Here is a 27,015-nt window from a genome sequence, read left to right as displayed (position 1 = left end):
CAGCAAACACTGCTCCTGAAAGTCTCCTCTTAAAAAGTTGAACAATCCATTGAAAAAGTTTAATATACATTATAAGATAGGAATAATATTCAGTCCAAACATTATTAGAAAATTCTACGTAATAATTCTACATAATTCTTCCATTTTTCACTCAGGCATGTTTTTCTTGCCTTTGCATATATTTTTATGTAGCTTTACCAATTAAAATGGCAAAGTTAAAATGCTGCAGAGATAGGAGGAAACCAGAAAAGAAAAAAATCAAGATCCCATATTCTGAACTGAGATCTAGTTTGTAGCTCCAGCTTTAGAATGACTGTGTGCTAAAAGTGGGAAAAAGAGAAGAGAGAGAGAGAGAGAGAGAGAGTTGCAAAAGAGTAGGGAATAAACAAACTGTTGAGAAGAGCACATGAAAATGAAGGAATAGATTAGGAATCCACACTTTTAAAGTCAGGTGTTATAGAATGAACACAGGAATTCATTCAATACACACACACACTGTTATCTAATAAGAAGAGCTCAAAAAATTAAATTCTATAACGTGCAATGGTAAAAATGCCAAGGACATATGGCTTATTTCTGTCTGCAAAAATCCTCTACTCTCAAGCTCTAGTAAAAGGAAAGCTCATGCTTTTACAGACAGAATTAATATGGTACTTCTCAAGCACAGTTTTCAGGGACCTTGAGTCAACCTCCAAAACAAGCAGAGCACAAGGAATAAAACAGACCCAGCACTGAACTCTGGAGATACAAGTATTTTTCTATCATTTCTCCTCCACTTAAAGTGAGCCAAGCAGAATGCAGCCATAAAGGTGAATTAAAGATAACTATTTTACCCAAGGTGCATCTGTACTAACTGAGAATCAAAATATTAATAGGTGCTCCCATAGGAACAAAGGGATACTTCTGATACAATAGCTCTTCTGCAAATCCTACCATTTCAAGAAGGAAGGCTTGTTCTAACACCACCCATTTTGAAATTCAATGAAAAAACAAAGAATCTGCATCTCACTGCAAATCTGAGTTTATTACACTTATTCACTAGACAAGGACCAAAAGATTGTCAGGGAGTCTTAGAGACTCTGAAACATAACCCTGCATTGAAAGGAGATTAAAACTTCCATGAATTCAAATCTCTCAATTATCCTTGAAACATTCTGCTTCTCCTAGACTTCTATAAGTGGAAATAAAAAAGCTGTCCTTTATACACCATTGCTGAAGGAACTTACTGGGGTTAAAAGAAGAAGTACCATAACAGCATTTTTTGTCCAAATAACCTTAAATAGGTTCTGAAATTTAACTCCCAACTGCCCACCTGAGATCATCCTCAATTTAGCAGCAGAAACAAAATAGCAAATATGAAAAAGGTCTAAAAGACTGAAATAACTGTTTCAAATGGCATAATTGAAGCTTTTCAGAAACAGAGTCCATTATTAAATGGCCAGGACCCAATACATAACCAATCCATCACAGGGAGAAGACTAAAGACAGGAAACTGAACACTATTCTGGCCAGCTACAGTACAGAAATCCACTTTGTATTTTTTGTTTGTTGCTGGATCAGAGCTGGCTGCAAATGCAAAATTCTGTGTCCTGTATAGAACAAAACAGCAAGACACTGTACCACCAACACACAATATCAAAGTTCTGACAGCCTGTATCAGATGCCCTTTATAATTTCTTCACAAAACATCTTTATCAGAACTGTGCCCCTGGAAAAACACCTTTGATCATTTTTTACTCGATTAATTTAATCTCCTAGCAAAGACGTGCTCGGGTTGCCACTGTGTGTGTTGGGTCCCTTTTTATTTTCTCCCTGATGCTTTTTCACTTTCCTGCAGCACATTACCAGACACAGCAGCAGCCTTAGGTGACAGAGAAGGGCTCCACTGTGCACAGCACAGAACAGAAAACATGGCCCTTATCACAGAGGCAGCAGGAGGATGCAGAGTGAAGGGGCAGTACAAGGCAGCCACGATAAGCTGCAGTGTTAATCCATTAGACTCTGAAATGGATTCCTCAATTAAAAGTAGCAGACGGTCAATTTATGAATACTCACTGCTGGAAACAGTGCACTTCAAGTCAAATTAAGCAGACAATAATCTTTTCCTCACCTAGAAGATAGACATGGAAACCCTTTAGAATGCATCCCTCCTCTGAACAGCTTAGGCAGTGGCAGCACTTGAATTTCAGTCAAATGTTGCTGCTGAATGTCAATTGAACAGATGTACTCTCACTTTATGAATAAACTGACTACCCTGACTAACTAGTCTTATCCAACCATGGAGGGTGCATTTTCATCAAGATCCACGCAGGAGATTTTCATCCCACAATTCCCCACAATTACAGGATCTAACTAAACCATAGTTCAAATTGTATCTATGATTTTCACCCAGCCAGATCAACACATTGGCAGCAGCTCTTTGGGATCACTCTAGCTTAAGACTTTATTTCAATTTATCACTCAAACCATTAGCAAAGCTATTTATTTATATCATGTTAGGACAGGTCCCTACAAAACCCTTTGTAGCTTTGCAAAGCACTCAAGTAGATCTTTATCCTGACAGTGAGCAATCAATAATTATCAGGTTTCCAGCCACCTTTTTACACCTTACAGTTACTTGCCAGCTTACTTAAGGAACAGTCTGTGAGAGCTTCCAAAGGTCACAGACTCTTCAAAATGCAATTAAAAGCTATTTCATCACCACATTTACAAACCAAATATGCAAATGGTAGGACAGGCTACAGTAAAAGGTTGTGAGTCCTGCTCACATTGTCATATAACTGGTATAGATTGTTCTCTCAAAGACATTTCTATACTTGGCTTTAAAGACAAGGAAAACAAGAATCTCTGGTGACCAAAGGCAAAGGGTAATTAGTGCTCTCTGTCAGAAAACAAGTGACTGCCACTGCTCAAAAATTAAGCAAAACAGGCTAAGTTCTAATGGCCAAAACTGCCATAGCCATAGAAACACAGAATGGTTTGGGATGGAAAGGGCCTTAAAGACCATTTCATTCCAACTCTCCAGCCATGGGCAGGGACACCTTCCAGGAGACCAGGATGCTCAGGATTCCATCCAGCCTGGCCTTGAAACGCTGGTATAATACAGGGGCAGCTGAGGTTGAAAGTACCTGGCCTTTTGACCTGAGACAAGTAATTCTGAGATATCCAGTATCAAGGACAATACCCACCAATCTAATACTCAAACAAGAGTGCTGACCAAAGAGTCTGGCCAGAATAAGGGGAAGAACTAAAGAGTCTGGCTAATTTAAAGGAAGGTAAAAGCATATACTAAAAGAAGCCACAATTCCAACTGCAGAAGAAAGGCAAGACTCAAGGCAACATAAGCACAGCCAAAAATACCCTCAAAATCAGTTTTTATGTTTTGGGTTGAGTCATGTCAATAGTTTAAATGAAATTACACCACTGCAGCTGCTTGAGGTTAAATTTCAATGCAAGGATGCTTGTCCATGGATCCAAGGATCCAATAAGAGAGGATGAGGCATTTTTGCTATAGTCAGCTACCACAGGGATATTCTGTATTCTAGCACCAAACACGATGTTATGTTCAGCACTGATCTGCAAAATTAACAGTAACCATATTCATAAATTGGGTCTAGCATCTAAAACTGTAGGAAGTCAGAGTGATCCTACATTGTAAGGAGAATGCAAATTATGATCATAATCATATATACTAATAGCAGGACATCTTTCCTGAAATAAAACAGGCAATTTCTTAAGAAAGGTACAACAGACCTTGGAGAAAAACAAGAATTAAAACCCAAGTTTCATTTGGCAGCAGTGAACTAAACAGTTGTTCTAGAGAAGAAAAAGCTGCTCCTTATTCCTTCAGTGGCTGCTGCAAGGGGGGGCAGGCGAAAGAGATTAAGGCATTTAGAGCAATTCTGATAAGCTTACATTTGAAAAGCCAAAGGGAAATTAAGACAGTGTTGGCTTGATCCCACAGTTCAGGAGAGATTACGTAGCATCAGTTCAGCTCGGTATAATAAAGATGCAATGATCAAAAAATAAAGATGGAAAAGTGTATAAGCACCAGTCAATGAACTGCTCATTATCAGTCTGTAATTCTACTGGCTTAACACACTAATGACCAGGTTTTGATAAGCTTACTTCATTTATGGCAACATTAGGGAAATCAAGCTCAATGAAGAAAAATAAGACCTCTGATGAAGGGGGGCACATGAGGATCTGGCATATCCTTCCTATCAGCACGTGCAAGAAGCATTTATCAAATTAAACATATTTCTATCTAAAAAAGGCAGCTGTTTGCTGTCTAGAATAGCCAAGAATTTAATTCTCCTTATCTCTCCACACCATTAAATCATGAATCGTGTAAATAGAGAAACCTTTGACATTATGAAAGCCCAGCATTCCTACAAATATCCTGTTGAGTATCCCCTGTCTGATGTGTTAGGATGTCTGAACAGCAGTATGCTCATTCAGCTCTTTTCACATGCACCAAGAAAAAAGCAATTTGGAACCTGCAGACAAATGTACAATGTGAAGCTTGATTTTTTTATAAGATGAGAACATAACACCCAGGACATCTTTGCTTTTTAACTGTCCTAAAGGGCATCTACATTAGGGTTATTTCACATCAGGACATATTCCTACTGAACTTGCTGACAATTGCCATTTAGCATCCTTTGGTTCATACCACAGTGTAGTACTGGGGCACATGAACTCACTTCATTCAGACAAAAACAAGTCAGAAGAAATACTCAAGGAGCACACAGCTCCAGTCACCTGGAGACCTAGTTTCATAAAAAAGCTTAAGTTGGAAAGGATCAAGAAGGATCATTTAAGTCCAAATCCTGGCCCTAGGACACTGCTAGAATCCCACCATTGCCTGAGAGCACTGTCCATTTCTTGAACTCTCTCAGGCTTGGTGCTGTGACCATTTCTCTGGGGAGCCTGTTCTGGTGCCCAACCACTCTCTGGGTGGTTACACAGATGTGGACTAGGTTTGGTACAAACTATAATTCCCAAAATACACACAGCAGCACTGTTTAGTCACCAGCACCAACTGCACAAGAGACAACCCCAGTGGGTCCCCAATACAGCCACTCTGGCCCCACTCAGACATTTCCAAGCTGCTGTCACTCAGAAAAATGCCTCAGGAAGCTTTCCTTGGCCAGGTCCCCACACTTCCCAGATCTGACACAAATACACACTAACACTTGGGTAACATTTTCAGCAGTAAAAAATAAACAGAAGTCAATGCACCTTGAGAATGCTTTGCTCTCTATACTATTCCTTTGATCACCAATAGAGACTGAAGAAATGTTCTCTTAAGAGCTAAAACAGTTGGGAACTTCACACAGAGAAACATCACCTCAAGTGCTCCAGAACTTCCTAAGAGAGGCTGGATTTTTTCAAGCAGTTTAATATTAAAATGAAGTAAGGTTGCTTCTTACATGAGAGGCAGATGAAGTTATCTTCTTATAGAAGACATTAGAAATCCATTAACTAGATATATCCCAAACCTGGAGTACAAAATTGTACTGGAAACCAGATCTCATTTTATACACCCATACAATGGAAGCTGAAGTATGCACCAGAGAACAAGTATAGCTCATGTATTACTAGTATTGTGATAAAAATGAAGATGCAAGATAAACCTGTATTGATTCTCAGCACTCAACACTAAACCAGGATTACAGGTGAGAGAAATACTAAAGCTTCAAATGTATTAATTCTTAAACAGAACTGATGCTTCTCATGTACCAAGAAAACATTAAAGGCATGCATTTTACAGATTTTTACAATTATTTGTAGTCTTTGATACTTTGCATGTAACTAGTTAAGCAAGAATAAGTTTCTCTTTTACTGTACATCAAGTCATGAGATTTGTGTGGACAGTTACAGATTCACCCAGTAACTGCCTCTATCAAAACACAAAGTATTTTGACAATCATCAGCTCTTTCATAAAGGAAATCAAGCAACATGACCTGACCAATGTTGTGTGTGTTCAGAGCCATAGAACAGTTTGGGTTGGAAGGGACCTTAAACATCATCTAGTTCCAACCCCCTGCAATGGGCAGAGACACCTTTGCTAGACCAGCTTACTCAACTTTAGAAATAACAATTCTCACTCAAGACTACCAGAATTCTCATTAAAAAAAAAAAATACTAACAGGGATGAGGAACTTCTTGATTTCTTCCAATGCATGTCCCATTCTGGCATATGCTTCTGCAGGTGGAGCAAATACTTCAATTAAAACATGTAGATCATCATTTAGGTGGAAATACTTTGCCTCTCCACTTTTTCTCAACTCTTCCTCCTAGGAGATAAAAAAAAGATTGTTTTTACACATTCTTGTTTGAAACAATGCAAGTGTTGAAGTTTCTCCAGAGGAATTTGCAGACACTGTTCACTCATGTTCAAATGTCTGCAAATAAAAAAGTAACACGAAGTAAGAGCCAACAGCTTCTGCTCACATTCAGAAACTGTAGCACAAAGAGGAATGCCCCCAAGAGTTTTCCCAGTTGCATCAGTTTCATGAAGAAGACACTTTTTTTCTTGAAAGTGAAGTCTACAGAAACAGGTTTGATCTAATATTCCACAAGAGCAAGCTTCTTTTACCAATATTATTTCAATCTCAGTATTACTGTGCTGTTCTCACTGAAGTTTTTATCCAATGAGTGCATCCTTCACAGAACTGTGCTATTTGGAGATAAAGCTAACAGCATATGCAATGAGGGAGGAGAATATTAGCAAAAAGAGTTCACTAGCTATTTCAGTAGCAAGGTTATTTCTTTCATCTTTCTTCACCCAACCCACTTCAATGACTGCAAAGCTGAGTTCAATGGAGTAAAGCAGAGCTCAGTTCTCAAATACTGACATTCACATGCAAAATATTCACAGACCAAAAGGGCAGCACTTGCTTTTTTCAGACTGCCCCTCGCCTGTGTGTACTTGACTGGTCCAAAGGGATGAAACTAGCACTAAAAATAATTTCATTGCTTTACCAGATAACATTATATCAAATAATTAGCAGTTCTGTTGTCTAAAAAACTAACACACCCCTGCAGCTTCCTGTATTTGGCAAGCACCAGGTAAACACTTCACCCTTAAGATTACTAAAATTGTAAATTGCAATGATAGTTGAAATCTTCCCTGCACACACCTAATTTTGGGTTGAGGTTTATATGTGACAATCCATTTCTGCTCCACATGAATAACATTCTTATCAACATGATTTGTATTTAACTATGAAGATGTTTAAAACAGGAAAAATAACTGAAAAAACACAGTCTAAATCACTGTCAGAGCACCCAGACTGAGAATATTAAGAGGTCAGTCAGCAGGATTAGACTCTGTCAGTAAAATCATTATTTTGTCAATAAAAATAAGAGATCATAAAAATAGAAAGTAACCTAATATAAACATCACAGCTCAAGTATTTAGTTTTAATAGGAACTGCTTCTCAGTTAAATACTTTAGGCACAGTTACTCAAAACATATGAGTCACCAGCCCTGGAAGCTAGTTGAGCTCTCCATATACTGGTTTTTAGTATATACTTGCACCACATGTTCCCTGTCCTTTTCTCCTAAAGTGAAAAAAAAAAAAATCACTGTGCAGTTAGTTTGTGCAGAAAGCAGAGTGCTAAGAAACTTCCTTTCTGTGTTTATCAATCAAGTTGGCAATATAAGAGCCACCATTTTCTGCATAGGATCTGGTAAAAAAAACATTTCAATCAGCACCTTCAACAAAACATACAGAATTTCAATGCAGGTTTTTTTTAAGATCATTCCCATAACCAAACTTCTAAGGTAACTCTGTTCTTTTTTTTGCTAAGTTCACTTTATTATTGTATTTTATTTTAGTTCTGTAACATGACTTAGCAATGCTTCCATTACTTTCTCCATTACTTGCAAGGCCAGAAATCGGAGTTTGATGATCCATGTGGGTACCTTCTAGCTCGGGATATTCTGTGGTTCTATGAAAATACTACACACTAAAACTCTTATAACAGCAAACGAATGAAAATAAGCTCATTCACTCACTGGCTACATCTCACAACCTTGGGAACACATTATGCATTTCAGGTTTTTTTCATTTCTCATGAAGACCAACACAAAAATCACAACTTGTTCCCATTCAAGTATCCCTCTTTAACAGCAATTTAGCTCCATAAAATTCTCTGCCTTCCATTATGTGACATGTATTGGCTTGATTCCACTGCATGTGGAATCTTGGCTTGACTGGCTGAAGAGAGACATTAACCAATAATCCATATTAGGATCTCCTATGCTTTTGTTTTGTTCCAATTTTCATTACAAGGTTTGTCCCCCTCCTCAGAAATTTAAGGTAAGTATCAAAACTCCTCTGGCATAGTCAGGCCTTACCTTTGTCTTGTCCCTCATGGAACCTTTTCCCAAAATAGACATTTTTGTCAGTGTTTCTTCCTGTAAACGCTTTAGAGAATTACCACGTGGACCCAAAAGTTTTCCCACAAAGTTGAACTGTAAGAAAAGAGAAAAAATCAACAAAACAATACATTAACCTTGTTGGATTTTTAACTGTAAGTTAGTGAGCAATGAGTAAATTAAAAGGGATATTTTGCTGAAACAGCTTTTGGTCATAGGTGCAAATGATTAGATCATAAATGAAAAAATATTCAGTACAATCACATAGTACAATTAATAGAATGTCAGTGGCTCCAGCAACATAGAAGCATCTGAACTCAAGGATAACTTGGTGTCCAATACAGGCTGCCAGGTCAAGAGGAGCCTTGACAAAGCCCTCTTGCTCCAGCTAACAGAAGGCATCGTGCCCAAGGCTTCTGTCCTTCTGAGGGACTCCAATCACCCCAACATCTGCTGGAAACATGGCATGGTGAGCTGCAGGCAGCCCTGGAGACTCCTGAAATGCATGTGGGACCATTTCCTGACCCAGGTAACAGACAGACCTACCAGAGGGGAGGCATTTTGGGATCTGCTGGTCACCAAAGCAAATGGGGACATCAGGATTGGAGGCAGCGATCATGCATCGGATGTGGATCAGGTTAGGAGTAAAGTTGGGCTCATGAATTTTAGGGAAGCAGACTTCCAGCTCTTTGGGGAGCTAGTCAGTGGGATCCCCTGAGAGAGTGCCCTCAGGGATGAGGGAGTGGAAGAGAGCTGACAGATCTTTAAGGAAGTCTTCTATTGAACACAAGAGTTAGTGATTCCCAGCAGCAAGAATTCAGGCAAGAGACCTGCATGGCTGAGCAGGGACAGGCTGGTCAAACTAAAGGGCAAGAAATAAATATACAGACAGTGGGAAGTTAAGACAGGTGACCTGGGAAGAGTACAGAGATGAAGTCTGGTTGTGTAGAGCTGGGGTGAAGAAGGTCGAAGCACAGCTGAAACTGAATCTGGCAAAAGATACAAAAAGCAACAGAAAGGGCTTCTCCAGATGTCCCAACCAGAAAAGGAAGGGTAAAGAAGTATTGCTCCCCCTTTGCCCTGATAAACAATGCTTGAAAACTGGTTACAACAGATAAGAAGGTTGAGGTACTCAACAACTGAAGTGATGCAATCACATTAAAAAGATAGTTTTAATTAGAAATAAAATATACTGATGCTGAACAGCAAGCGAGCTTAAGCCTTATGGCCTCAAATTCATGAAACAGTTCATAAGTTCTTTGTTTGTCCCTCTACTACTATGTCACTGAAGAGCCAAGATGGGCTGCACTGATCTCCCTGTTCATCTGGAGTTACTTGAAAGGACCTAAAAATGCAGCAATGGCAGTCCCAAATCTCTTGCTGCTCCACTGGAAGTGCTGATGGAACAAAGGCCCAGCTGCACTCACCCTACAATGCAGAAAGTCTAAGCTTCAGTTTATTTCTTTCAGCTTTAGACAAAAACAAGCATTAAAGGTCAACTAAATATGGAAATATAAGTTTTTTCTCCTTATTAGTTGAAAATTCAATTCTCAATGTAGACCTGACACAATACTATTGAGAAAATGGCTTACAGATTACTAACGTCCACAAGGCTTATTAAATTTAAGGCCTTGTATGAGCCAGTCTTTTCTGAAATTATCAGGTCACATAAAAAATTCTCAGGGAATTTATTTTTTTTTTATTAGAGTTGTCCATTTTTTTCATATAGCTCCTAAGATACAGTCAATAAAAATATTAATCAGAAAGATTGAACAGATACAGGCAGAAATTTCCCTTACTGAGAATATTCAGGACTCAAGGCCACTGATGGGGTCCTGTGCAATTGAATTTACAATCATTATTTCAACAGAAAGTTGAACATCTGAAGGCACAGATGTTCTCTAGAGATTCCTTTATCTTGGACTTCTGATTTTATTGTTTCTGAAGATATAACTAAGGAGAGCAAACAAATTGAAACAATTTGTAACAAATTTGAACCTCGAGATGTCAATTACTCCTTAGCGAGAGTTTCCTTAAAGGAAGCTCATAGTTCAGCTCAAAGAAAAGCTTTCATGTAGAGGAACACCATCTCAGGTTTTCAAGCATTACTTAAGATTACTTATGTCTACTTATAACAGCCTTTTAAGCTACTGGGAACAAAAATAAACATTTACTCTTTATTGCTGCTATATTCTTTCAGTTAAAACCAAGTAGTTTAATGTTGTGTAAATCTAAAACTTGATGTACAAACTTAAATACCTCCAAAAGTTGTCATTTTTAAAAACCATGAAATCTCTAGTGCCAAAGTCAGACACTACAGAAGCTATACAAGGACTGCACAGATGACATGTTCTAGACACATTTAATGAACATAAAAATGTATTGTCTGCATCCTGAGATCCACTGAACTATTCTTTTCTGTGCACTGAGGCTCCAAATATTTGATTTGACAAGTCTGAAGCATAAGAAACTTGTGTTGCAAGTCTGAAATTCTGCTGATTTAAAAGCACAATGCTTCTAGGTGGAGCTTAAAAACACAAACAAAGGTTAGTAAAATACGGCTTGAAACGCACTCACAAATTTTTGCTCCCAAATAACAAACTGAGAGGCTTTGGAACATTTCAGTTGATTATTCCATAAATAAAATCCATTTATGATATTGAAGGAATCCATTCAGTAGAAAACAGATCATTTACTTTGAACAGGTAATGCATTTTGTTCAAACTATTGGTTTATCTCCCTTTTACATCAAATTGGAAACATCTGATCAAAGGTTTATTTTGAGATATTTCATAGATACAGAAACACTCAAAGTATCAGTCACTAAGTTACTATTATTACTTATACACTGCTTTCAATCAAATAATAGAATATCTCAAACCTAAAGGTACAAATCCAGCACACGGTGAAAAATGTTATTTACAAAATTAACAAATCCTGTTTATCTGCTGGTGTTACAGCAGCAAGTAAGCCTGGCAGATTCAGGTTAGCTCTTACACACGATTGCTCACATACAAGCTGCATGGGTGCTTCCCATGTTCCACATTTGGGGTTTATTTGCCCCAAGACCACAAGAACAAAGAATAAATTCAGGTTTACTATGGAACTCAAGCTTATAAACTATCTCTGAATTAGATACAGTGGATAGTAACAAACAGACATCTGAGCTGCTCTGCCTGAGTCACACCAGTCACATTCACTAGTGCTGGATCAGAATCAGACATGGCAGATTGCCCTCTTTACTCACCCCCCTCAAACAGCACAATCACCTCCAAACTGCTCTAAATACTAAAAATTGTCCTCACCTTCACCAACTTCAGCTTAACATTGTATTAAAGCAGTCACACTGTACTCCAGTGCAAGCTGGAGAAGCTTTCAGTTCTACAGGACAGATGAACTCTTAAGAGTCAACCATAAAATGTCACTCTACACTGGACCTTTGCCAAATCAAGAATTGTCTGTGCACCAAGACAGCTTCTAATGTATAAGGTAAGTACCAGTAAACTATGGACAATGGCATACAAAAGGAGAGATGAAATCCCCAACTCAAATTTGCTTCTAGAGCAGCTCTGAAGGATTTGGCAAATATCGTATCTCAAGCAAAATTACAGACATCTTTGCAAAAACAATATCAAGACTCAGATTAACAGACCAGGGAGGAAACAATTAGCCAAAATGGGAAAAATTAGCACCTCAGTTACACTTCTAACCAAATAATATTCTGCTGTTGATAAATGGTACTGCTGTTGATAAATGGTACCCTCTGAACAAAATATCATCCAATAATACATTTGTTTGAGCAAAAGGATGCAAGATTTGAGAGATGTTCTTATTCCTAAAATCTGAGATCACTGAAACCTGTACCTCTGGTTTACTTTGTGGGTAAAGATACAACAGGCAGTGCAACAGCCCTTCCTCAGATTCCTGGGACATGGGATTTTTCTCTTGACCATGGTGTCCATTAGCTGGCAAATACTGTACTGAAGGAATGTATCTGTTTCCCTTTTACAGATTATCCTGAAGTCTGTAACAAATATCTCCAATTTAAAATACATTTTAAATATAAAACATCTTTCACAATAGAAGCAACAAAAAATTATAAGGTTTTTGCTTCAAAATTGTCTCCTTTCTTAGCTGTTCATAAATACTCATTTTAAGAAGCATTTTTTCAGTTATCATAGAATGGAGTTTATGGGCATCACTTTGTAGCACCCATTTCCTCAGAATCACCAAATCAAAACATGAGTTGAACAGTTGTCTAGAGATCTGCCTCCTTACCACAGCACTGCTTGAAACTATTCCCTGAAAACATTTCTGGAGAAACACAGTTACAAAGAACATTCAAAGAACATGATATTCTCTTCAGAACCATTTGACCTACTATATGAATTATAACAAAAAAAAAGTCTAATGCCAGTGCTACTGCATTTTTAAATGTATATATTACAGAAAAGGGGATATAATAGAAGAAGTAATCCTTGTTTATCCCCAACCAAGGCAAGTCTGCTAAGAATGGTTCATCCAGCTTAAAACACTTAGTGAAAGTATAAATGCTTGACCAAATGCTTTCCTGCAAAGCTTTAAGCACTCCATTGTTATTAAAGCCATGGAAAGCTTTCTTCACATATTAGTTTTCTGCAATGGTTTCAATGTGACAGGGTCACTAGAAAAAAAAAAAAGTTAAGATTCAGAGCACTTTCCCCTAGAATGACCTGAAACAAGGCAAGCTTCAAGGTTTTTCCTATTCATCTCAGAAAGATAAAGTTTTTATAGAAAGCTAAGTGCTTCAAGCATCAATGTTACACCACAAACTACTCTCCTTCATGTAACATGGTAATAGGTCTTTAAACATTTATTCATAGCAGAAAGCTTGGTCAATTTTGCTATAAAGTTGCTCAAAAGTTATCTCTGCTATTACTCTTGATGTTTGTTCCTCCACATTACTTCTGGTTATGCAATGACATTTTCTCATTTCTGCTTTAAGAAATGAGATTATATGAAAAATTGCTTTCTAACTAGTCATGTGATTAAAATATTAATCTCTCCATGACTTTACATAACAATGACAGATATATTGTATATGACAATGATATTTTAGAACAGGTATTTTCACTTTAAAAGTTGAGCTAAAAGGCTTAAATGGATACCAGTTCCACAGGTCAGTAACTTTTGAGGAAATATATTTAAAGTATCACTTTGGGGAACAACAGACCATTTCTTCCTAACTTCTGAGATCTACCCAGTATTTAACTGTAGATCTATGAGCAATTTTTAAAATGGTAGCCTGTCAAAATGGAAATAATTATTCCCCACAGTTTTGATCCATCTCATGGAAAGCCATCATGATTCCATTTACCACCCATGGAAGCTATTTTTTTCACCTAATTCAGAACACCCAAGTTCAGCAAACTGTCAAAGCAAAATCAGGGTTCTGAGACTAAACTACTTCACAATGCACATTCATTAAATGTATGGGAGAGGATAACACCTTCCTGCCTCACAAGCACACAACAAAGCTCTAAAACACCTTTCATATGTGATGGCTCTTCATAGCAGAGCTGGGACAGATCCAGAATCCCTCCACAACCACATCAGGACCTTCCTTGAGTGGCCAGCTCACTTTTTATGCCTTTAAGTCTGTGCAAGTTTGCAGATTATTTTCAAGCATGAAACACAAAAGAAACACAGGTATTAAGCACCACATTCTCACAAACAACCCAGAGTCAGTTGAGGTATTCAGCAGATCAAAGAGCAAGTCACTCTAACCTCAGTGCCCTAAGCTGACAAGATCTCATTCCACTACCTGCAGTTTCAACACCCAGCATGCACATGGACTCCTTTCTACAGGTAACTTGATTTAGAAATCAGTTCTACCTCAAAAAATTGGCCCTTTTCCTATAAGGTTGCATAAGCCCAACCTCACTAATCCTTACTTGTAGTAGATGTCCCAGTCAGAACAGGATTGCAGACAGCATTACCAAAACTTATTCAAGCTTCACCTAAATACCTCAGATTAATTTCTGTATCACAGCTCTTCAGGCCTCTTGGAGGCATCTGCAGAGCTGGACTAAACCGAAAAACTCTAAGACCCTGCACAACCATATTTTGAAAAGATATGACTGGGCCTGCAATCTATAAAGGAGTTTCCACAAGGTTTTGTCTTACCAGGTAGGACTTTATGTCACCATATCAAGACATAGTAAATCAGGGACTTTTTTTACAGGAGTTTGTAAATAACACAAAGAAATTTATTCAAATGCACAACCAGCTTCAAGGAGAAACCAAACATAGCTCCTGGGACTAACCATCTTGAGTTATTGCATAGCACAGACAAAATTCAGGTTGTCTTGGTTATTCCATCACCTTCCATCAAGGCCCAGAGATGAAAAAAAACCCTTTAGACCAACTATCTATAGCATAAGATTAAGCATGTTAACTAAAAACTGCCACGGGTTGAGTAAGAAAAAGGTTCCAATTAAAGGATTTAATTACAGAGTATCACAAAAAGAACCAAGAGCTCTTAGGCAGGAGCCCAGTTAAGCACATCACCAGGAACATTCAACCACTTTTTCACTTCACTTTCATTTTCAACCACTTTTGCACTAAGCAAAAGACCAAAAACTCATCATTTCTCAGGGTGAGCAAAGATGCCCAAAAAAAGTGCAATACACACTTTTGAATGTGAGGTCTACCGGTTTCTTTTCCAACAGAAACCCAGCTGCTCTGCACTTGAGTTGAAGAGCTGCACTTAACCTGTCACCTTGCAGGGCTGTCAGAGGTAATTGCACAGGACCCAGCCATGGGCTCATGAGAATGGATCTGACAGGACAGGAAATCTGAGCAAGCATTACCATGCCAGGCTGATCTGATCAGAGCCTGCACTGCCTGACCTGTGTTGAGGCTATTATGATTTATTCAAGGAATCAGAGTTACAGAAAAGTTTTTAAGAAGGAAAAGGCAGTGTAATATACATTTCAGGTCTGCAAGTTGTCTTGTTTGGGGGTAGTGCACTGAGGTTTTTTTTTTCGTTCACAGATGTCTTTTGTAACAAAAATTAGGATAGGATTAATTAAATATCAATATACATAAACAGCAGAGGCATCTTTCTTTCCCAGAGTCATCCCTGGCAAATATAAACCAAGGAATAATTATCTACCAACCCTGTCAAAGGAGTTCACCAGTTTTGTCATGCACAGTTTGTCCTTAGTGAAGCCACCTTGGCTGTCACCAATCAGCCAACATGGATAAATATCCAATACATGCACTCTTGCATACAGTTCAGGGGAACCAAGATGATTGGAACAAACCCGTATCTATTCCACAAATCTTGACAAAGCATCTCTAACTCCTGATCCCCCCTCTGAACATATGAAACAGAAATAGGATTAGCACCTCAAAAATTTATTGCTGCAAAAAGACTTTGCTCTCCCATGTTCAGGCATCTAAAACTCATGTCACTTACTGCAGACTAGAGTATCCCAGGACAAGGTTCTTTGTTTGCCATGTTGAAGCTATGTCACTTCATACATTAATTATATCATAATTTATTAAATCTCAAAAAAAAAAACCACAAGCCTGGTTCTAATGCCAAGTGATAGAAAATTGCAGTGACTTGTTGTGGTTTAGGGCAGGTGCTTTTCAGAGGTATCAGGAGTACCTATCATAATTCTGAACTGATACTTCCTCTACAGTGAGAAATTTTTTTGTTAATTTTGACTTTACAGAACCTTTAATGAGCAACCTCTATCAAAAATCCATCTATATGCAATAAAATGGAAATTTCTGAGGGAAGTTGAGCCCCCAGATATTGGGGTAAAAAGATTCTTAAATATTAAGAATCTAGGATTTTATTCACTCAGGCAGAAGAGAGATTTATGCAAATAGAGATATTTCCCTTTCTGTGGAGCAGTCCTAGTAGAGATGCAGAACTCACATGTCTGTTCTGCACAGCTGTTTTATTTTGCACCCCTGGACCTGCCTGGACATAAGTTCAGGCTTCCTTCCATAGCACACACCAGGCTTTATTCCAGCTCAGTGTCTTTATGGGTCAGAATCAAACAGCAGAGCATCTCCAGCCACTCAAAATATGGCAAGGACTTTCCTACTAGCTATCCTAAATAACTTCAGTGTTTAGGAACACTGAAGGAAAGTTGACAATAGATAAAGAAGCAGAAGTATCTTTCAGAAGGCAGTGTTTCCCTTTTTAATAGCCAGTTTGCCTTTCTTGCCCCTGAGCTCAAGTACCTACATCTCAACATTCAGAAGAAAAACATCCTGTTTGCAAACACTGACCATGGAATAAGGGGTTCCTGTATTTTACCTTCCCATCTTTGTGTTTCTGCATGCTTGTATATAGCTCTACTTAGCCATAAAGATGACTTAAGTCAGAGTTCCCAAGAGGTGTCCACATGATATGCAGCCTTGCACTCACTCAAGGAATATTTAATGAAACTTTGAACAGCAGCAAAGAAATCCCTGCAAGTTATCCTGCACAGGCCTGTGAGAAAAAAAAACTGATACTGTGCAGAAAAAAAAACAATTATAAAAGGTTTTCCTAAATAAGAGGGAGGAATGGTGACTTTTTTTCCTCCATGAACAGATAGTCTTGAAATTTCTAGTAGGTAGAAAAAGCCATTTCAAACAAATTAAAAAATGCTAATCTGATTGTCATAACATTAACCTTAAAATTTTAAGCAGCACCAAAATAATAAAGTTCCACAGCCTACTGAATGTTGCATAAATGCTTCCAGGCAGCAATATTTTAGTGCAGGATAATACTTGGCAGTAAAGAAGTGTTAAGAATTCATGGTGGGCAAAGATATTAATGAAGCAGTCTCTACCCCTCCAGAACAGACTGCATAATTTAGCAGTCAAGCTATAATTCATTCAAGAATAACAATGGCTGAAACTTAAGAGGATGAGAAGAAAATTTTCACAATTAGTTCCTTAATGGTGCATTTTAAGCTGCACTTCCAGCTACAATAAGAAAGTTTCAAAGTCTGGCATCAGATTCAACGTCAAAATTTGTTTTTCCTTTTGATATTCAGAAGAGGAGGATCCTGCTATCCCAGAAATATGGTTCAATTATTGCTCTCAACATACTGTTTTGTGTGACCAGCACCCCTTTCCTGCACATTTATTCCAACAAATGAAGAATGTAGGAGCTCTAAGGTAGAATCACTTCTACCTTAGTAGAAGTGAGGTAATAGTTTCAAATGTTACTTTAAAGAATAGTTAAGATACTAGTGAAATATCTTTTATAAGAACTTAAATTTATCAAATATGAAAACTGGGCTTACCTTTGGGAATTGTTTTACTGGAATCAGAACTTTTTGTCCCAACTTCATATTCTTATTGATGACTACATCAATATACTTTTCTTCTTCCTTTCCTTCCCCTTTTTGGAATTTTTCAATTTCTGTTAAAGAAAAAGTTATTTTTTAGTTTAATGTAACAATCTAAAAGCCAAGAATCTTCAAATTCAGTATAAATAAATTTCAAAGCTAATACTGTAGGGCATACTTATGACATATTGTCTAATCAACACATGTAATTGGTTATACAAGGCCCATAGGATAAAACATGTTTCTCTTTTTTGTATATTCATGTTTATACCAGCACCTTGAATTAGCACTACAAACACTGTGCTCACTTAACACTTAGGATACATTTTTTTTAATATGGCTCAATTTGTGAAAACTATTCCTAGATACCTTTGAGCACGTATAAATTAAAAAACATAGCATAGTTTAATATTCAACAATTTTCTTCCTCTTCTATTAATAAAGTATCAGTTTTAATGGTGGCTTTCTACAGTGGACTTAGGAACAATTGTCAAGTTAATCTTTTGGAATTTCAGAAATGTAATTGAGGCACATAGATCATACCCAAAAATCCGAGATTAGTGTTATACCAACAATGACATTATTAGGAATGGGATTTAGAAGTTCAAACCCTGGCTTGCATGGCTCAATTCATTCCAGAGGTACACACAAAACTGACTCTTGATTATACTTTTCTCCAAATATTGACTCTCCAGTGTGCTAATGAAAAGCTGCAGATTTCATTTCATTAGAGAGGACTCATGAGGAGCATGCAGGGAGATGAAGTGAAGCAGTTCTGCTGGGTTGGGTCCACCATGTTGCAGCTTTAAAGATGTTAGAACACACCAAAACCCAACCCATTGCACAAGTGCCAGAGAAGTTCTCCTGTGGGAATCTAGCACTTGTCCTCCACAAGTACCTCCATATATCTTGTTCATCTGTTACAACAAGAAACACCCTTCTACTCTACTGGACCACTAGAAATTAAGGACATTCATCAAGACCCTGCAGTGTCTTTAATGGGAATGTGATCTTAGGCTGAGAGGAGACTGCAATGAAAACTTGAACACAAAGAAACCAATCAAAAATATAGGAGAAAGCAGCCTTTAGTACACTTTCAAAGACAGTCTGGTTTGAAATTAGGTCCATATTGAAATTATGTCCATATTCTATTATGGACACATTATCCATATTCAATTATGTCCAATAATTGAAATTATTTTATATTCTTAAAAACAGAATAAACAAAAAAATCTCTAACTACAAAAAAAAAAAATCCATGCATTATTAGGATATTTGTTTAATGAATACCAGTCCATTTCAATTTACCACTACAGAAATTAAGATGCCAGTGTTTTTTTTCACAACTGAAACTTAACTTCCATTCAAGTTTTAACTTCACTAACACAAAACAGGAAATAAACAATTTAGCCAAGTTACTGTTCAGTCCCTGAAAACTAAGAAAGTCAAACCAGCCTCTGACTATCTGAAGGCTTCTTGAAGGAAAAGAATTCCCCAGCTGTATTTTCAAAACTTCTTGTCAAGTCTCTATGAAGTTTTTGATTCCTATGGATTGTAGCAATGTAAAAATTCTGGAGAACCCCTATCAAATCAACCTTGCTCCAGCATGTCCTCTGTTTCATCATGCTCAGTTAAAAAAAAAAGTCTCTCCAGCCCCATTATCCCACCAGCTAACAACAACTGAAGAATATTCAAGAATATTTCAATATTCAAAATCTATGTCAAAATGGAAATTTGGAAATGCCACATTACAGACTAGGGAATTATGGGCAATTAAACAAATGTAAAGTTACATCAATTTAATTTGGAACTCAATTCCGGGAGAAATTGAGACTAAAATTTTAGAGGGTTTGATGTTCCCACTCAGGAATCAGGTGACTGGTACCATTTAGAAGTCAAAGTTTCCAAATATCAGATTCAGGTGTAAAAGCATAATACTGTCACAGCATTCAAATACAGATATACCTCTAAAACTGCTCTTTCCTCATATAACAAGGGCAGCAGTGACAAAGCTCTTTGATTTCTCTTGAAAAACAAGATTAGGTACTTAGAGGCTTTTATGTTATACAAGTAGAAACACAACACTAAATTTTAAGGCTGCTGTTGGTATTACACTGTTAGTATAAACATTCAAAGCTTAAAACTGACCAGAAATTTGCTAATCGTTAGCAATATTTTACACCATGAAATGCTGATTATTAAAACTGTAATAAAAATACATCCATTTTTAATGACTGAAGCAAATGCAGTTTCAACAAAACTTGATATTGTTTGATTCAGTATTGATTTTAAATGTTAGGACTAAAATTTTTTCTAAAGTCAGAAAAGCACAGTTAAACTCCATTAAATATTAAATTCAATTAATACATTTTGCTGCATTTTTTTTGTGACAGAGCAATGCACCAAGACAAGTAGTTCAACTGAACCCAGCCTGATGCAAGACATTTATGAGTTCTCAGTCACTGTAATTACTTTTACAGTAAAGGACTTTTTCCTGAAGAATCAAAACTTACAAAATAAAAGTACCTTCAACATCAAAGCCCACCAAGTTTTTATGAACTGGTAAAGCTAAAAATTTGTTTGCTCATGTTGAGTCATATGCTGTTATCCTCAAAGGCACAGCATGGCATACACTGCAAACCCCCTGCTCGCCTGGAAGTGAGAATCACAACTTGATGAATCAGCAGTGGCTTAAGGAACTTCCTAGAAATTACCAAAAAAAATATTACACCTGGAAATGAGTTGTTTCAGACACCTCAGATGCACTTGAAATGCAGTTGAAGGGTTGAGCACAGAGTTCAACTTCAGTAACACTCTTCAGCTGAGCCAGCTGCATAAATCCCTTAAGAGATCAATACAGTGCTAATTGTATTTCCTAAATACTTTAGCTCAGAAAAGTTATTTGAATTGGTATTTGAAGGACTTGGTTGTAACAATGTGATTAATGCTAAATATGCTCATAATATGGGACTACTTTGAGCTGATAAAAAACATAAAAAGACCATTCTCTTCTTGCTCTAGTAGATACTGAACTTCAAGTCACTAAAGTAATTATTAAAAGAAACACATTACTTACTCCTTAAATCAGTTTTTCTACCTCAAGTATCTACACACTTTATTGACCATTTTAAGCAAAACCCCTTTATTCTTTTACTTGCACTGTTTAAACAACGTTTTTTTTTTCTTGAAGAAGCTACTGAAACCCATTAACAGGCTGCAAATCAGCTCTCAGCAAAATGGATCACAATTTTCCCCATTTGTTTTAAAGACAAATTACTTTACTTACAAACAGCCATAGCCCATTGCCAAAGCAGTACAAAGCAAGATTAAGTAATTTCTTCCTGCTATGGTCTAATGTTAATCAAACTGATTTAAGACTTTCTGCCTCTTCATTGCTGTTGTAAAAGACTTGGGTTTGTATGAACAAAGTCCAGTCCACTGATCACATTTAATCTCAGATTTTACTCTTTTTTTTATTTCTTTGCACTTGAAATCTAAAACGAACATGAAATACAGCTAAGCATTAGAATTTTATCCATATCTGCACAGCTCTTGAAATATCATTCACATACATCAAGCTTTAGATAATTAGGGAAAAATCATGCCAGATCACACAGGAAATCCAATCAGATTTTCAAGGTCAAATGGATAGGAAGATTTGCCTTTTCTTAATCCTTAGATTACATGCTGCACTGCTTTGCCATATGAAGCAATGCCATTTCCTAGATCACAAACAGTAAATAAACATGTGATTAAACTTCCCATAATGCTAGAGATTAAAATCTCATGTTCTCAGACCAAGGATGCAGCTAATGCAACAGGAATTTACCTGCATGCAGTAATAACTGCATGGATGGATTTTTTTTCTTTAGATTTAATCATAGCAGAGATCTAAGCAATGATTAGTCCTCAGTTAATTCACCAAATAATAGTGGTAGATACATCAGATAAGGACAGAGTAGAATTGTTTCATTTTATTCTTCAATTAGAATCAATCCTCCTGGGGTAGAAGTACAATCCAGGATTCCAGCTCCCTCAGCTAAGCCAATATAAATACTTGTGTTTAATGCTGAGCAAAGTGATGCCCTATTTATCTGTAGTAAATCAATATAATAGATATAAGAACTAATGTCAACCTCAAAGTAAACAGAAATGTTTACTGCATTTGTCCTTAAGGCAATATTTCCTTTAAACAAGATCAGGAGAAACAGAAACCAGGTCAATTTGCCTGGAAATCCTTAAGAAAGTTTCTACTTTATTTCCTGAGATTCAGATGTCTTACCAAACACACCATTGTATCCAAATTATTTTGTACTAACTTTTTCCTGCTTTGGATGGAAGAAAAAGTGAAAAATGCAAGGCTCATTCAAGGACAGCCACATGATCACAGCTTAAGAGAACAGGGCATTGATGGAACTGCACTTCAATTGCACTAGAAGTAGTTTCCACATTCACTTTGAAAGTGAAAATATTCTAAGAATTACATTATCCTTTAAAAATACTCCTAAATCAAGTGGGTTTGAAAATTACTAACATTATACAATAGAAGAAACTAGATTTTGCTTTATTTGGGCAATTTTATTGCCTTGTATCTAAGAAAAGGAAACATCAAAAATTTAGACTGACTCAATCAAGCATGTTGTGCAACTACTGAAGCATAGCCCAACAGCAATAAATTTCTCAGTGAATTCTCACAACTTCACAGTTGACTTAGAAAAGTCACACCCTCCTCAATTCAGAAAGCTCTTTAGTCAAACTGAAGGCTAAGTATCTTTACATATTTTCTCTGTCCTTTTAGCTCTTGAAAACTCACGGCTTTTGCCCATTGATGGAGACAGAACGCTGAGCTCGATGGCCATTTCCCCTGGCAGCATGATTCCTTTTGCTTTCACATCAGAAACAAATCAAAGAGATGGTACTACAAAAAACTGACCTTAACTTAGTAGTTTGCATTTCATGAAGACCCCCCTTTAAGGAACACAGTCAAGCTTTGGTAAGAGACAAGCTCCCAGAGGAAAAGGAGGCTCCAAGTCAGTTGTAGAGGAATTTCAGGAAAAAAAAAAAAGTTTTTCCTTAATTGCCAAAAACTGACAATATCATCAGCATTCCATACTGTTTATTTGGAATTTTTCATTGTGGCAAAACCCATAATTATACCCAAGAAGACACATCTTAATACCTATTCTTAAAAAAATATATTTAAATTTTCCCAATGAAGCCAAGTCATATAATTCTGCTGTGCTGGATGCTAATTGCCCACAGACCTTCCAGGAGTTCTGTAAATCCAGAGTACACAAGACGGTGAACTCAATTACAATTCTAAGTTTAATTAAATTGATGAGAGCTTAATCTCATTATTGTTGTAGTAAAATGGTCCTGGTTGTGCTTTAGATTATACATCTTTTACCCTGGACTCCTTTATTCCCTGTCCTAGTAGGGGATGATTCAAAGTTCTTTGAATCAGCACCTCTCCAACCAGTATTTCTCATCTTTTGAGCTGAAAACAGCACTGCACAGCAGCAGCTTGAACCAGAATCACCACACCAAGGCTTTAATACATTCCACAAGGCTTGCTGAAATCAACCTTACAGACTTCTTTGCAACAGACTCTAAAAGACCTACTACTCATTCCCTGTCCTCTTGACCAGCATGAAGCTGCACAACCTTCCCAATTTCTGCACTAAACAGAAGATGCAACTTTAGCCTGCTACTTTTGATTATCTTAAAACATGTCTAGTATAGCCTACTTTGCTTCAAAGCAGTTTCTCTGTGTAGAAACACACACAACAAAAAAGCAGAATTTCCCAATTTCAACTGTATATGGCATCCCAATACCCCAGAAAAACACACAGTTAAGTTCAGCAACTAAACATTTTCTGATATGAGTAAATGCTTGGACAAATATCCCTTTTTCTACCCTCTAAGATGTTTCCAAAGAAAATACTAATTAGTGTGTCTTCATAAAAAAAAAAAAAGGAGAAAATTAGGGAAAGAGGGAAAATCAAACAAAAATAGCCTCAAAATATTTAAAATAAGGAAACTAAATATATGTGGTATAGCAAAATTTAGACTCATCCTGAATGTGTCTAAAACACAAATAAAAAATGCAACAGAATTTTCAATTTTTAATGCTGTTTTTCTATTAATGTACCCACCCCCATTCCTTTAAGAGCCTCAGAAAACTTCACCTATTCTCCTCAGCCAACATTTTAATCCTTTAAAAAGTCCTTTCAAAAATTGCAAGTTGTGCATCCATAACAGGTCCTGATTCTGAACTGGTAGAGAAAGTAATGCATTAAGAGTGTGAATTGTGCTTAAAAAACCACACTAATTTGTTTCAACTAATGCTCATTATTACAATAGTTGACTTCCAAATAACTGTCTTTCATATACCACCTTAATTTTGTAAAAGCAACTGACAATGAATCTAATTTCAATTTACAATAAAATAAGCAGTTCATGCCAGAATGATGTCTACAGCATTCAGAACCCTCAAATTAATAATAACATCCCTGTTGAAGGACTCAAACCAATCTTTATTTAAATTGCATTCACAGGCATTATAAGTTCTATTTTACAGTCTAGGTACTACTATCTGCACTGATCTGAAAATACATTTCAGTCACCAATATGACAAATATTTTGAATGTGCTTTTTTATTTAAGCAATTCAAAACTAAATGAACACCTATTACCTTCACATCAAAAATGACTCCACTAAAATCTGTTTGAGCTGATTAATATTAGCAGTAAGGGAGGAAGTACCATAGTAGGAACTGTCAAAATCATGTATAAGGTATTAACAGATATTTAATCAGTCTTGCTCAGGAAGAAAACAAGATGTAGACATAGACATCAGTCCCATATCCTCAACCTACTCCACTGAAAATTATTTATCTCAGTGTGAAGATAACTTATAACAAAATGCTAAAATTATTTATATAAGCTCTATTATTTACCCACTCTACCTACTGTACATTTACCTACTGCAGATCTTTCTTTAAGCATGAATATTTGTAAATTAGCAAGATCAGGCATTCACTAACTACAAAAAGTCAACTCATTTGTTCTTTAACTTAAAAATAAAATCCAATATACAGAGCATCTTAACACTACTTGGTGCATAGGACCCAGGCAAAATGAAATTAATATTCTGTATCAAGAGTCCTTACAAGCAGCTGTTCCACCTTTTTCATTTCAGCATATGAACACAGCCAGGTAGCTCTTGCACAAGATTTCACTTGACATTTTGGTGAGAGACCAAGAAGGGTCTAAAGTCTTCCTTCCTTATCATGTACATAGCACTGCAGAGTACTACAAACTTTCTGTGACTCCTCTGACAACTTTCACAAGAAAAGGTGTAAATCAGATTTCAGCTGATAAATGGATGCAACTTGCAGCTCTCCATGTGCAAATATCACATTTTAAACTATTTCCAAGGTGAGGTAGTAGCCATAGAACATCCAGTTGTTGACCCTTACAACAGATAGACTTGAGCACTATTAAGACAACACTTTAAGGCACTGGCAAAGACTGCAGTCTAAAAATCTGCCAGCAAATTCAAACAAACCATACTTAATACTAGAAGATAGCTATGCTAACAAAACACATTCCTGTGTTTTGTATAACTGATACTTCCATAAATAAGTGCACAGCTGTTTACTTACATTATGCAAGATTTATGTAGCCATCAGCAAGACCAAGAAGTGTTATCTTCTACTTCTCTAAAAATCATTTTTAGCCAACTAGAGTTTTGCCAGGGGCCTCCATCCCAATGACAAAAGGCCAGGGTAGAGCCTCACACTCTGGCAATCCTTAATTCAGGAATGTGTCATAACCCACTGATAAATACCAGTAAAACACAACTTACAGCTTCTGTAAGTCACAATTTACTTGAAACCATCACTACAGCAGAAGTTTCAGGAAACATGCCCAAATACTGAGGGAGCTGGCTGATGCCATCAACAGGCCACTGTTTTTGTAAGGCCATGGTCATCAGGGAATGTCACTGATGCCTGAGGCAAAGCAGTCCTACCTTCAAGAGCAGGGAGGAGGATCTGGGACACCACAGCAAGATAAGACACCTTGATCTCTTGGAAGGTGATGTAGTAAACAGCTCTTGAAAACCATTTCCAAGCACAGAAGGTCAAGATGAGAGCAGTTTGCATAAATTTATGGCAGGGAAGTCACACACACTAAACAGCACTATGAACAATGTGAGATGAGACAAGAGCTGATGTGTCCACCCCATCTGTAGTAGGGCTTTTGATAAGTTTCCCACACCCTGTCCTCATGTGGACTGATGAGGCACAGGACAGAGACATGAGGCAGACTGAAAACTGAAAACTGACCTGCCTGGCTCAAAGGACTCTGTCAGGGGCACCACAACCAGGCCAGCCAGGGGCCAGACTGCAGTGGTGAGCTCTGAGGGTCAATGATATTTAACATGTTCATCAGTGACCTGGCTGAGGGCACAGAGTGCAGTTCCAGCAGCTCTACACAGCAGAAAACCAGGAGTGATCCAAACACCAGAGGGATGTGATGACACTCAGAGTGCCTGGAAGAGGTGGAGGAATGGGCAGCAGTCCTGTGCAGTTCAAAGGGAAGTGCAAAGTCCTGTGCCTGTGGAGGAATAACCTCATACAAGAGAACCTCATGCCTGGAAAGCAAACAGCCAGAAAGCAGCTTTGCAGAAGAGGACCTGAAGCTCAAACAAGCTGAGCTCCAGCCAGGAAGATGCACTTGCAAAGGCCACCAGCACCTGGGCTGCACCAGAACAGCACTGCCAGCACTGTGGATGTGGTGATCCTTCCTCTCATGCAAGTTTTAGCAAGATTTCTGCTGTTTTCTTGAAGAGTTTTGAAATTATTTTTTGGAGGAAAGATTTGTTCCATTTTTGGTATTTAAAAAAAATACTATTTCTAATAAATCCTTACTCCAGCCCAATATTTATTCCTCATTATGTACTGGAACATAGAAAGCCATGATTTGTTACCTGAAAGCATGGTAGAAATCAATGTTATTCATTCATCATAGAAATGCTAGAACAGTCCAGAGAAACAGATATGGACAGACCCAGGGTACAGCAGTCCATTGTTTTCCCTCTCCATTGTGCAAGGCTGAAAATGCACACAGCATGCAGCTCTTCCCACTGCTTCCCAGAATGCAATATTGTCCAAAACGCATTTTCTGTCCAATAAGAACTTGTCACTGTCCACATTTCACACAAGGTTAGGGAAAGGAACAGAGATAAAGCTATTGGAAGTATCTATAGTGCTT

General features: G+C 37.4%; 1 protein-coding gene across 3 annotated transcripts in view; it reads right to left on the bottom strand.

The window, feature by feature from the left end:
• Positions 1 to 27,015, bottom strand: part of KHDRBS3 (KH RNA binding domain containing, signal transduction associated 3) — an 89,966-nt gene that overhangs the window by 45,920 nt on the left and 17,031 nt on the right. For all 3 annotated transcript variants that reach the window (XM_071421848.1, XM_071421849.1, XM_071421850.1), the window contains exons 2-4: positions 17,693 to 17,811; positions 8,373 to 8,489; positions 6,157 to 6,303 (exon numbers count right to left, since the gene is read on the bottom strand). In XM_071421848.1, coding sequence (XP_071277949.1) covers positions 6,157 to 6,303; positions 8,373 to 8,489; positions 17,693 to 17,811 — 383 coding nt within the window. The remainder of the gene's footprint in view (positions 1 to 6,156; positions 6,304 to 8,372; positions 8,490 to 17,692; positions 17,812 to 27,015) is intronic.

This window comes from Agelaius tricolor, unplaced genomic scaffold (genome assembly GCF_023055355.1).
Source record: "Agelaius tricolor isolate 1412-34295 unplaced genomic scaffold, bAgeTri1.0.p SCAF_2, whole genome shotgun sequence".
Lineage (NCBI taxonomy): Eukaryota > Metazoa > Chordata > Aves > Passeriformes > Icteridae > Agelaius > Agelaius tricolor.
The sequence above is the reverse complement of the archived record's forward strand: the minus strand, read 5'-3'. Positions and strand labels throughout refer to the sequence as shown.